Source organism: Lygodium microphyllum, chromosome 21, assembly GCF_053477565.2.
Source record: "Lygodium microphyllum isolate KBCC chromosome 21, Lygodium_microphyllum_v1.1.10, whole genome shotgun sequence".
Classification (NCBI taxonomy): domain Eukaryota; kingdom Viridiplantae; phylum Streptophyta; class Polypodiopsida; order Schizaeales; family Lygodiaceae; genus Lygodium; species Lygodium microphyllum.
The window spans coordinates 62871449-62884756 of NC_141155.1; the positions used below are offsets into that span (position 1 = coordinate 62871449).

The 13308-nt window shown below is 44.6% G+C and overlaps 1 protein-coding gene across 1 annotated transcript in view; it reads left to right on the forward strand.

Annotated features, from left to right (window-relative positions):
- Positions 1-12759, forward strand: part of LOC148018075 (uncharacterized) — a 31342-nt gene extending 18583 nt beyond the window's left edge. The window contains exon 3 of the mRNA XM_087661834.1: positions 12237-12759. Coding sequence (XP_087517960.1) covers positions 12237-12260 — 24 coding nt within the window. The 3' untranslated portion in view covers positions 12261-12759. The remainder of the gene's footprint in view (positions 1-12236) is intronic.
- The last annotated feature ends 549 nt before the right edge of the window (positions 12760-13308 follow it).

Genomic DNA, 13308 nt, shown 5'->3' on the forward strand with positions numbered 1-13308 from the left:
CTCCAAATATCCTGTGCAAGAGCCTCCTCCACAGTGGAAGGCTCGGAATCCTGAAGAATCTGTGACATAAGAGCATAGTTCACACATAGTGAACTGTCCCGCTGGGCCTGTAAACGGGCTGATCGACGAGGACCTGTAGAAGAAGCAGGAAAGTGAGTAACACCTGAATCCTGCATGAGCCGGCGATACCATAAAGGAATCTTGAGAGACTCCTTCTGTGAGGGAGACCGGGGGGTCTCCGGAACCTGTAAAGCACCCAAATCGGAGAGGGACTCCCCCTCACCAAGTGAAGGTAAATCCTCCGCATCTGAAGAAGGCTGTATATCCCGTGAAGATCCCGAAGAGGCGGTAGAAGAGCTCGTAGAAGACGAAGGCACATCCACCAAAGGGGAAAGGGAAGCCGAAGGAGGAGGAGGAGGAATAGGGGGGGTGCTAAGGGTGATCCTGGAAGGAAGGGAAGGGAGAGAAGGTGGGGGGGGTCCGTCGATGATGAAGAAACATCGGAAATAGAACCATCAATAGGATCCTCAGAGGCCGAAGCCTCATCAAAGATCACATCCTTGCTCACCTCAACCTGTCGCGTCGTCGGGTCGTAGAGCCGATATCCCTTCGTGGTCGTACTATAACCAACGAAGATAAGCTTTCTCGACTTAGAGTCGAACTTCGTCTTCCTCTTCGCCTCATATGGAGTCATGTCCTGTAACGCCAAAGTCGGAGAGCGGTTGCGTATATGCACCGCTGTAGCCACCGCCTCACCCCAAAGGAAATGAGGAAGACTCCTATGCTCCAGCATAGATCGGGCCATCTCAATCATGGTCCGATTTGCACGCTCCACCATACCATTCTCTGATGGTGTGTTCAGATGGGAATACTCCATCCGAATACCATGATCCCTGCAAAACTGAGAGAAAAGGTGAGAAGTGAACTCTCCACCGTGATCAGCTCGAACACCACGGACTTTGGAAGTTGTTTGGGTCTCCACAAACACCTGCCACTCACAGAAACGGGAGGTCGCCTCGCTCTTGTACTCCAAGAAATAAGGCCAAACATAACGACTAAAGTCGTCCACAATCAGCATCAAATACTTGGCCTTCCCAAGGGAGGCCGTGCCCATAGGTCCGCAAAGGTCGGTATGAACCAACTCAAGCGGTGAAGTAGCCCTCCGAGAAGCAACCTGCGGGTGAGGCTGCCTGTGCTGCTTGCCCCTCAAGCAGCTAGGGCACAAAGTGTGAAGAGGAGGGAAATCAGGAAGTCCCTCCACCATCTTCCTCCTAGAAGCCCGGCGAAGTGAATCAAGGTTCAAATGACCATACTGAGCATGCCAGAGCAGCCCAAACTCATGGGAAGTCCGCGCAGCCAAGGCTGTGAGCGTATAAAGCCCACCCTCCTGTGTACCTGTCCAAAGGGCATCACCTGTAGAAGCATCCTCCACTGTGACTGCATCCTGAGTAAAGATGACTCGGGTACCTAACTGAGTAAGACCATGCACAGATAATAGGTTAAAACCCAAATCAGGCACATAGAGCACTTTGGCGGAGGAAGACCGCCTGTCAGAAAACATAGGTAAAGTCCCCACTCCATGAACATGAACTGTAGAATTGTCACCAATGGTGACTGTACCCCCTCTGGAACGAAGATCCTGAAGCCAATCCTGACGGAAGGTCATATGTGAAGATGCTCCACTGTCGACGAGCCAAGGCTTCTCCTGTGTGGTAGAAGCTAGGGCAGTGTCTTCCTCAACAAAGAGATGCACAAACGCAGATTCTGTTGTGGCTGGGGCCGCCTTCGAGTCCTTCTCCTTAGGCTTCAAATGGGGATACTTCTGCCAACACTTCTCCTCGGGATGAGTGCCCTTCCCACAATGGGGACACTTGGGCTTCTTCTCCTTCGCATCCTTCTTATCTTCCTCCTTCTTGTCCTTGGACTTCTCCTTCTTTTGTTTCTTCTTCTTGCCACCACCTGTGGCAGCTGTAAATGCCTTGGTGGAGCCACTGGCTCCCACCTCTTTGAGTCGCTCGTCATGCTCCAAGACAAGCGGGGAAAGCTCCTCCCATAGGAGAGTCGCACGGGTTCTCGTAGTGATGAGGCTGGTGTAGAAGACATCATATCGGGGTGATGGCAGCCGAGTCAACAGAATCATCGCCATATCCTCAGACGATATCAGACGACCAAGAGAGGCTAGCTCGCCTCGCATATCCTCCATCTTCGTGATGTGCTCCTTCATGGAAGAAGAACCATCAAGACTGAGCATCCGCAACTTCTTCTCCAGGGAAATCTTGTGGGCAAATGTCTTGTGCTGATACAAAGACGCAAGCTTTGTCCATACTTCCGCCGCGGTCTTTAACCTGTGAACATGTACAAGAACTGAATCATGGAGACTCAGAAAAAGAAAGGAACGGGCTCGCGAGTTGAGCCTATCCCATAAGGCTGCACGGTCCATAGAGGTGCCATCGGACGAATCCACGGGGGGTCGGTCGATGGGCGAAGAAACAAGATCCCATAGATCAAAGGTATCAAGAATGCAAGCCACCTTGCATGACCATAGGGAATAGTTGGAACCATCCAACTTGTCTTCCTTCGGAAAGGAAGGGAGAATCGGCACCTGTATAGAGGGGATCAGGGAAGGCATCCGCACAGTTGATGCAATCTTCACTGAAGAAACCTTCGCAGTAGATGGAACCTTCTGAGATGCATGGACTGAAGAAGGACGAGTGCGAGGAGGGTCTTCCCGATGACGAACTTCACGATAGTCCCGCCTCCGCTCAGAGGAATGATGAGAAAGAAGCTCATCCTCTGAGTCTTCAAAGCCTGAAAACTGGTAAGACATCTTCCAATCTGCAAAATACCAAGAAAGTTGTGCCGCTGACGAAATAGGACCAACAGTGTGGTCACCAACCACCAAGATGCAGGCTGAGAGTGCCTACAAGCACCTGGATCTGCAAAACGCAAATAGATCTGATGCAGAACACCAGAATCGAGACCACCAGCACCGGGATCTTGCCCAGACAGAGGTCGCCTGCAGGATAGGAGCAGCCGGGGTAGAAGCGACCTGCAAAAACAGCAAAACGCAAGCTGGAGGAGGGTCGCCCTGCAGCAGAAGAGGTCGCCTGGCAGCAAACGCAGGGTTGCTGCGTCACTGGATGACGTGGCAGCCCCTGTGTACAGCAAACGCAGGCTGTACAGCCTTCTAATGCAGTCGCCTGGCTGGAATAGACCTGTTGGCAGCCGTCTGAGGGAATCGCCTGGCTGTTGTGGAACTGTGGGCAGCAGCAGTAAGGTATTTCTCGCGTCCTCCGTGCTCTCAATCAGGCGATGATACCATGTGAGAGTGCGCAGCGAAAGAAGAACACGAACACAGAGGAGAGGAGAGAGGAAGCAGAGAATGAAGGAAGAAAATCTGCACTGACTGAGATGAATGCTGAATACACTGGAATGGACAGAACAGTCCCTGCACGCAGCCCGGAGCGTCAATGAGGGAACCAGGACAGACTGGAAGCAGAGGCAGCACCAATGCCGGAGACGGAGACGGAGGGAGGAGTGCTGAACCTGCAGAGCATGAATGAGATGAATGCTGGACTGACTGGGGGGGCAGCTATAAATAGCCCCCAGCCAGAAAACTGGCCGACCAGCTAAACTGGCCGACCTGGCCAGATCTGGCCGACTATGGCCAGATCTGGTCCGACTGGCCAGTTCTGGTCCGACTGACCAGAACTGGTCCGACTGCCCAAAATAATGGGCAGTCACCCCAAAAAACAGCCCAGATCTGGGCTGTAAAATGCCCAGGGCTGCATACAGACTAAGGCAGCCTGAAAACACACTGACAGAGCTCCTCTGTCTCCTGTCAGACTCTGACAGGAGCTCACAACCAGGAGATGACAGACTGAGACTAAATAAGAGCAGGCTAACAGTTTCATCATACTCAATGCTCTCAAGCTTCTTTCCCATGGCCTCTTGCCATTGGAGATGGTGTAGAGCCTCTTGTCAAAACTGTTCGGCTCATAATGTGCTACATAATCTGATGTAAAGACGGATAGAAATGAATTGAGTACAAGCCTCTTAGATCTTCTAGGTCCCTTTGGGATGGAACCTGATTGAAGGATCCTCGAATCTTGCATGGTTTGGTGGTATCAACGAGGTAACAGGCTCCTAAAAGGGGATGTGGGAGTTGAAGTCTTTGTGGGTGGATCAAGAGAATGTAGTAGACCAAGCTTAGGTGATACTAATTGAGGTAATTTAGGTTGAGGAATCGGCTCGGTGGCAATACAAGGGTTTGCACGATATCCCTCATCAAAGACAAGATCTCTTCTTGTAACGACTTGTTAAGAGAGTCATACTCAAGGTGTTTGAAGCCGAAGTACTAGAGACACTCATTATGTATAGGCTCCCTACTAATGGCTAGGGCATGAAGTTGATGAAACTCAGAGCCTTCAAACGTCAGCATCATATACAGGTCGCTAGGTTGTACCTGGTTAGCAATCACTAAACTAGTCAAGGCATTAAGTACTTGATTGTTGTTGTTGCAAAAAAAAAAAAAGATCATCCTAATCATTAAAATTGTTGGATGTATAAAAGATTCACCCCAAGTTGGGAAACATAATAGATGCCATCCAATGAAGCGAGATCAAGGTCTATATTAGTATTAAACTTGATGTAGTTGAGACTCTAGATCTTGACTGAGAAGATATTCCCACATGAAACATTGCTTGATTGTAAGGGCTTGGGAGATGAAAATGGCATCAATGGGGTTGTGTGATGTGTGGCTCCACCGGTCACAATCAAAGCAACTGGAGAGTGATTAGGTTGGGTAGGGTGGGTTTGTGTGGTTGCCTCGTCAAGGGGCAACTCAAATGTATGGACCAAGCTCTCTATCATGGATATATCTACAAAGAGGAGGTGGGCTTGAGAACCAAAGTCCAACAGGCTAGCCAACCATGCCCTATGGAGTTGAGAATGTTGTCGATTGTGATGGTTGATCGATGATGATGTGATTTTAAGATCTCCATTATCCTTGATTTCGTTGGTAGCCACCAACTTTCCCCTTCCCTCCCTTGTTGGGGGCTGCCTTAAGATTGAGGGGGTGGGGATTTGATCATTCTAGGTGAATGTTGGTGTCAGTTTGCCCCTAGGACCATTAATTGGCCATTAAGTGTCAGTGGTGACACTAGGGACTAGGTATTAATTAATGGATTAATGCTTGTCCAAAGGTCAATTAATGCATGGGACCACTTTGGGTTGCAAATGGCCTAGCCAATTAATTTTTGGATGGGCAAGGTCAATTTTTTGGGCATGGATTAAGGGTTGAATTAATTTTCAGAATTAATTAATTCTGAAAATTAATTAAATAGCTGGAAATTGTTGAAAATGGATTAAGAAAGCTGCCACTTGGCAAAACTTTTCCATGCAAGTGGTGGAAAGGCTAAATACGGCCGAAGGGAGAGGGAAATCTCGTTTTTTCATTTTGGAGCTGTTGGAAAGAGGTGTTGGACTGTTGCTGCCAACTTTTGGGGCCATTTCCCAGCCATTGGAGACCATTTTGGTGATGGAGATTGCATATTCTTGACCTTGGGAAGCTGGCGATTGCTGCTGGTGCACTTTCTCCTGAAGATCACAATCTGTGATGCTCTTATTGTTGTTGGTGCATCCGTTTGGGGCTGGTACAGCAAGGCAGCAACTGGTTTTGATCAGTTCTTCGCGACAAATCTCAAAATTTTCTCTCTTTACAGCATTCTCTCATCTCCTTCAGCCTATGCTCAGCCATTCTCAGTAATTCTCAGCCATTTGGAGGAGATTTCAGCCATTTTTGGTGGGCTGATCTGTAAATTCTGCAGCAAACCCTAATTTACAGCAGAAATTAGGGTTTAGCAGCCACCTTGGGATTCATGCCAGAGATTGAAGGCTCAAGGGACTGAAATCAACAGCTGATAATTGAAGATTATCAAGGGATTTTGGGAGCCAGCCGATCCCGAATTGATTTGGGCAGCATTTGGCCAGCCAAGGGTCAAATTGGAGAAGAAGTGAAACCAGCCTTCCTTCTTGGAATGGGTGGTGATAACCTGATTTAAGAGTTAATTGTAGCAATAAATAAATGCACATAAAAATGAAATACACACTTTACCATAACATTCTTGGACAGTAGACACCCTGTTGGCCCCAAAATTGGCGTCCCTTTTGCGGTATTTCTTTAGCTTTCATTCAATTGAAAGGAGTACAACTTGAGGTTCTTCAATCTCCTGCTAGCCAATTGCTCTTGCTGTCATAAATGTCCAGCAAGCCTTTTAGGTCATTTGCCCCTTGTTTCACCCAGGAATTCTTCTCCAATTTGACCCTTGGCTGGCCAAATGCTACCCCAAATCAATTCGGGATGGGTTGGCTCCTGAAATCCCTTGATAATCTTCAATTATCAACTGTTGATTTCAGTCCCTTGAGCCTTCAATCTCTGGCACGGATCCCAAGGTGGTTGCTAAACCCTAATTTTTGCTGTGAATTAGGGTTTACTGCAGAAATTACAGATCAGCCCACCAAAAATGGCTGAGATCTCCTCCGAATGGCTGAGAATTGCTAGGAATGGCTAAGCATAGGCTGAAGGAGATGAGAGAATGCTGTAGAGAGAAAATTTTGAGATTTGTCGCGAAGAACTGATCAAAATTAGCTGCTGCCCTGTTGTACCAGCCCCAAACAGATGCACCAACAATAATAGGAGCATTAGATTGTGATCTTCAGGAGAAAGTGCATCAGCAGCAATTGTTAGCTTCCCAAGGTCAAGATTATGCAATCTCCATCACCAAACTGGTCTCCAATGGTTGGGAATTGGCCCCAAAAGCTGGTAGCAACAGTCCAACTCCTCTTTCCAACAGCTCCAAAATGAAAAAACGAGATTTCCCTCTCCGTTCAGCCCTATTTAGCCTTTCCCCCACTTGCATAGGAAAGTTTTGCCAAGTGGCAACTTTATTAATCGATTTTCAGCAATTTTCAGCCATTTAATTAATTTTCAGAATTAATTAATTTTAAAAATTAATTCAGCCCTTAATCCATACCCACAAAATTGACCTTGCCCATCCAAAAATTAATTGGCTAGGCCATTTGCAACCCAAAGTGGTCCCATGCATTAATTGACCCTTGGACAAGCATTAATCCATTAATTAATGCCTAGTCCCTAGTGTCACCGCTGACACTTAATGGCCAAACTAATGGTCCTAGGGGCAAATTGACACCAAAATTCACCTAGAATCTAACAAGTGAAACTTGTTACAACTTTTGCCTTTAACACCCATCTTTTTCATAGGGTCCTTCGGCCTTCAACTTTGAAAAAGTAGCTTGCACCCCACATGTGCAGCACATGTGCATCTTTTAATTGCACATTTGATTAATCCTTTAATCAAATGTCAATTAAATATAAGCAAAGCATCAAATTTTCACGTCCTTGTGACAAGAAGTCCTAGGTGAATCAAGGGGCAAATGACCCAAAAGGCTTGTTGGTCATTTATGATAGCAAGAGCAATTGGTTAGCAGGAAGAGATTAAAGAATCTCAAGTTGTACTCCTTCCAATTGAATGAAAGCTAAAGAAATACCGCAAGGGGCCCAAATTTTGGGCCAACAGGGAGTCTACTGTCCAAGAATGTTATGGTAGAGTGTGTATTTTGTTTTATGTGCATTTATTTATTGCTGTAATTAGCGCTTAAATCAGGTTATCACCACCCATTCCAAGAAGGAAGGCTGGTTTCAGTACATTTTGCCATCTAAGTTTGAGTCAGGCTTGGGTGTTTCCTTATGACTCACTATTTTAGTTTTGATTTTGATTTTAATTTTAGTTTTGAGCCTTGTTACCTTTCCCTTGCGGCCCCTTCTAAGAAGTGGCAACAAGTGCCCACTCTAAAGATGCGAGAGACTATTTTATGGAATTGATTAAACAACTGAACATAACATAGTAGCTGGCACTCAAACTCAAAAGCTAGGAATAGTTGGCAATGAGATATTGAACAACTAAGCATAACATAGTAGCTGACACTCAAACTCAAAAGTTAGGAATAGTTGGAAATATGTCTTTGGGAGCTTGTTCAAGAACAATGTGACTTGGTTATTAAGCGACTTAGGAGTCTTGATAGTGGCAAATTTGGTGAGTAAATACTAGTCTTCTGCCAACTTGATCTTAAGATCATCCTAGCCTATGATTTTGAACTCTTGGAGCTCACGATGGAGATTAATATGATTGGTCCTATCCTAAATTGCATAGTGCTTAGTCAAGCGTTCCCATCGTTTAGATGCAAGGTTTAAATGCCGAAGCTATGAGTGGAATTTTGGTAATAACCCTCGTGTTATTTAACTATGGCTTAAGCATTACATGCTTTTCGAGAGCAGACAACCTTAGATGGAGCTAAGCAAGGGGTTTGGTTGGGGTTCTAGCCCCTTTACTAAGTCCCAGGTTCTTTGAGTCTTGCACATTCGTCTTTAGATTTGACCAAGTGGTGTAATTAAACTCATTCTGTTAGTGAATGCATTCTTGGTAGATGTAGATGAGAAACTAGACCCATGACGTGTCAAGAAAGAAGGGTAAGAGGAGTATGAGGGGAAAGATGGATAGGTAGGAATATAATGCGGATTTTCATAAGGTAACATAGAAGGAGGCTTTGAAACTTGATGTCCTTGCTCAATTGTTAGGTGGGGGATAGGACATAACCCACTAGGAATTGCCATGTTGGGAAACTGCCGTACCAAATGCTCAACACTAAGGATGGGAAATGCATGGGTAGGTAATCCATGCAAAGCATATCTTGAAAGTGCTTGGTTTGGAGGATGAGTCCCACCACCTAGAAAAGCAGAAGTTAAGGACCTAAAAGAGAGTGAAGTTCTCCCATGTTTGAAGATCCCCTTGGTATGATGTGTGGTATGAGAGGTAGAATGGTGAAAGATGATATGAATGATGGTGCAAATGTAGATTGGGATGCAATGGAAAAAAAGGTTGGGATTTGGAATGATATTGAAGATGATGTGAATGCATTTGATTGATTTTGTGGATCAAATTATTGAAATTAAAATGAAGATGAAGATGGAGCATAAGAAGAAGGGACAAAAGTAGACACGTGTGTACTTTGCACAAGAGTAGATGGATCAGGCTGAAAGAATGGTACATATTTGCTGTTTCTTTCTCACTAATGGAGGCTTTGACGATCCTACAACTTCTTCAAATTTATGTGCAACATCTAAAGGGAAAGAGTCATATTTGTCCTCAATGGGTTGCTGGACTTGATGCATGAGAATCAAGTCATACTCAGACCATGAAATCTTAAATGGCCGGTAAGAGCTATAGTAGTTTGAAGTTTCTTTAGTAGTGTTAGAATCTTTTGGAGCAAGTTGTGAAGTCCATTACTACTCTGTTCTTAGCATAGGTTGCTTTGAGACTTAAGTGTGGAAGTGTTTGAAGTCATCTTCCCTTTCAGAGTTCTTGTTTTTGATGTTGAGCTTTCCTATCAAGGGCCTATGTTTCTTGAGAGAGTAGCTAGCTCTGATACCATGTAAAGCAATTCTTGAACATAAAAGATAAGTGCAAATGTACAACAAGCAGAGAGTTATAACAGAACTCAAAGGTGAAGAGAAACTCGGAGACAATGAACATAGGAGAAGAATGAATGATGAATAATTCAATGCTGAATGCAGTAAACACACTGTTTAGAGTGAATAAAAAACCTTGAACTCCCGTGTCTTTGAAGGACCAGGGCAATGAGATGAGTTGCAGAGTGTGTCATACTCTATGGATCCTGAAACATAGCATGCAGCCTCTGAAGTTTATTGGTAGCTGCAAACACAGATCTGTGTCTGGATCAGGCTGAACATGACAGTGGCAGCTTGAGAACAATCGGCAGCAGGCTAATGATCAGGAAGATGCTGGCGACATCTGGGACTGCCAAAAACAGCATACAGCCTGCTCTTGGAAGGCTGACAGCTGCTGAGAGCTGCGAAAATAGGCAGTAGAGTGTATGTAGAGGCCTGAGGACTGATGGCGATGACTGGAAGACTGTGTAGACAGGTTGAGATGAGTCATGTTTGGAGTTCAAATGACGAAGTTATGATCCAAACAAGTTGCAAACAGGCATAGGGCAGAAAAAACAAAAATAGTGAAAAGCAGTAGAAAAGCAAAAGCAAAAAGCCTAATGTGTGTGAGTGTGGATAGAAAACTATATAAGGAGATGAGAATAGAGAGTTAAGGGCCTTCTCCCCCTTGATTACAATTGTATTTTGTGAGAGAGGAGAGAGGAGGGTCGCATGCTAGAGTGAGCTCTTGTCATGCAAATTTGAAAGTCGGAGTATTGCTAGGAGTTGGAGCAAGGCTGGCAGCACCACAAACTGAGGTATCTGCCATGGAGGGGTATATACAGCAGTGGGAAGAAATCGCCAATTGATGGAGGACCTGCAATGATGAGGAGGGCTGGGTGGAAGTGCACCTCCGATTTATAGATGTGGATCCTCCCAAATCAGGGTTTGGCTTATGGGACATAGACACTCTAGGAAAGTTTGGTAACTTAATGAAAAATTTGGTAATAAGTATGTTGTGTGGCATTATTAAAGAGCTAATCAGTCTGTAATGCAATTTTAAGCTCAACACAAATGTCAATCAAGAGCACCAGTTTATGATACCGTGTAAGGAAATATGATGATGCCAACAGCTCTCCTCCACCTGGCAGCAGAAAATGCAGGCAGCAGACTGAGAAATGCAGGCTGCTGATGTGGCAGGTGGCAGTTGGGACAGCAGGTGGCAGCACTCCTTCATTGGGTGGCAGCTGGGACATCAGGTGCTAGCCTTGGGCTGATGGGGGTGGCAGCGACTGATCAGGGTGGAGCCACCAGGCTGATGGGTGGCACTTCCTTTTTGTGGCAGCAGCTTTTGTGGATGGTGTGGCAGCACAAGAGAGGGCTGATGGCAGATGGTAATAATGATGAGAATGAGGGATGGATGCCGACATGTCCTTTTATATGAGATTTTTGGGCATTTGGCCTATTGTCCAAAATAAAACCATTTATGAATAAACAATTCTTTTTGGGGCTGTTTCGTGGAGACAAATTTGCAGGCATTCACATTGTTGTGGCTACTCTCTTCATCCAAGGTGATTGTTTGAATACCCTTTCTCATTTCACATCATGATGTAAACTCATAGCCTCTTATTGTTTATTTGATTATTGGCTGGCCTACTTATGGTAGTACTTCTCCTTTTTGTCTATAATTTGAGGGACTGTGGCCACAATCATTAGGTCTTATACTTGCAGATTCTTGCTGTGGAGAGGGGGACCTTGTAGAGTATGTGAGCCAACTACCTCCTTGGAAGAGTCTTGTCCACCTTTCTTGGTCTTGTCCTTGCCCTTGGCCTTCAGACCTATGCTGTAGTGCCATGCTTTCAGCATTTCTCCCATTTCTCATATCTGATAGGCAACTCTTATCACTCGCTCAAATGTAAATGGCCTTTGCACCCCCTTATTTGCAGAGAGAGGATATTTAGGCTATTAACATGTATTTGACTGAGAGTGTGTTGCCTACTTACATTAAGTAGTTGGTGAGCACGTGAATCAGGAATCTTCAGGATGAATCAACGGATGCACAAATCACTAGGATCATAAGTAGTTCAATCTGAGCAGTGAGCACATGAATCAGGATCAATCAGTGGATGCACAAATCTCTAGGATCTTGGTGGATTGCTAGATGCATTCCAAATTCTTGCTACTTAGTTGCTTTGCTGTCAGGGGCACTGCCATTTTATTGCTTCAAAAGGAGCAGGCTCAGTGTCATCAAGCATAATATCAATAATTGGTTCCTCTGGAACCAATGCCAATCCAGCCCAACGAAAGCACCCTAGCATCCAAGCCAGGCAGCTGAATTTGTAACTTTGTCCTTGAAGCAAATCAATACTCAAGCATCTACAGTGCTTGCATCACCACTGCCGTTAGATCCTTGTCTATGAGCTGGAAGTCCCCTCTCCTAAATGGGAGAAGGTGAATGCTCCATCTTGGATCATTAGGGTAACAGGTCTATAGGGTGAATGCACAGAAGGTGCCCACGGGGATCTCCTTTAAGATAAATGGGTCATAGTTGCTCTATGCTCCATTTTGGTCCCCTGCTTAAAAACAAACGGGTGATTTCAGATATATAGTTCATTTTTTGATGTCTTTCTGTCAAAGAAGTTTTTGTTGTATTGGAATTTATGATGAAACTTTTGACATATTGCTTATTCTTGAGATGTGTTTGTGGCAGGTCATGATCATGGAGGAACATTGATGCTCAAAAGCTAGGATTAAAGTTTCGAAAGTTTTGAAGGCTAGGTTTATACTTGTTTGCATGAGCAGCTGGAGGCCTTGGAGTTTCATATGAATGTGGATGTGATATTAAAGGTGTAGGCGATGGCCTGGCCTTGGTTCTTTCAAGGAATTCGAATGAAGGTGTAGGTGAGGGCCTGTAATCTCTTTCCTTTGAGGAATTCTTATTGTCTCTGCAAATACTCCACATTGAATGGGACCTTAACTGGCTGTTTGCTGATAATAAATCTGTAAAGATATTGTAATTCTAAATATTTTTTCTTGGAATGCTGAGCTTGATAACACCAGACTACTGTCAGAGCAGAGTGAAGAGGAAGCATCTTTTTCTTAACAGTGGCTTTTGTTTCAAGGTGAGCAAAATTTGACATACTTTCTTACAAAAATTGCAGACATGTACGGTTGCATGCACACACGTTAAGGCTATTTAGGGTTGCAAGTGGGGATTAAGCTTCTGCTTTATGTCCTTGTGTTGTGGATCAGGATTTATGTTCATTAGATTTGTATGGGAATGACAGTGAACATGTGCTGTGTGTGTGTGTGTGTGTGTGTGTGTGTGTGTGTGTGTGTGTGTGTGTGGACTTAAGAAGAGCAATAAGCACAAAGTAACTTGCCCAATTGATGTCAATAACAAAAGATGTCACAGATGATACGGTATGGAGATGTTACATGGCCTACTCTTTCACGGGCTACTGACAATTTAACACTGTAGCAGCTTTCACTATACGATTATGATCACTAATATCATTTAAGACTAGGCCTAATGTGTATATTATCAAGATTTCTACTGCATAAACATCTAGGGTATTCAATATAATCATTTTTGAGCTTTTCTATTAAATAATTTGTCATATTAAATGTCCTATTTCAAGTTCGTTTTTTCACACGTCAGTTTATCAAACAGATTTAAAGAAGTTATATATATTGATTTTCTGTAAAAAGGGGCGGATATTTCACTCTTTAATTGCGAATCTTTAGGAACATTGTCCTTACAACTTGAAGTAGTTTTGGCT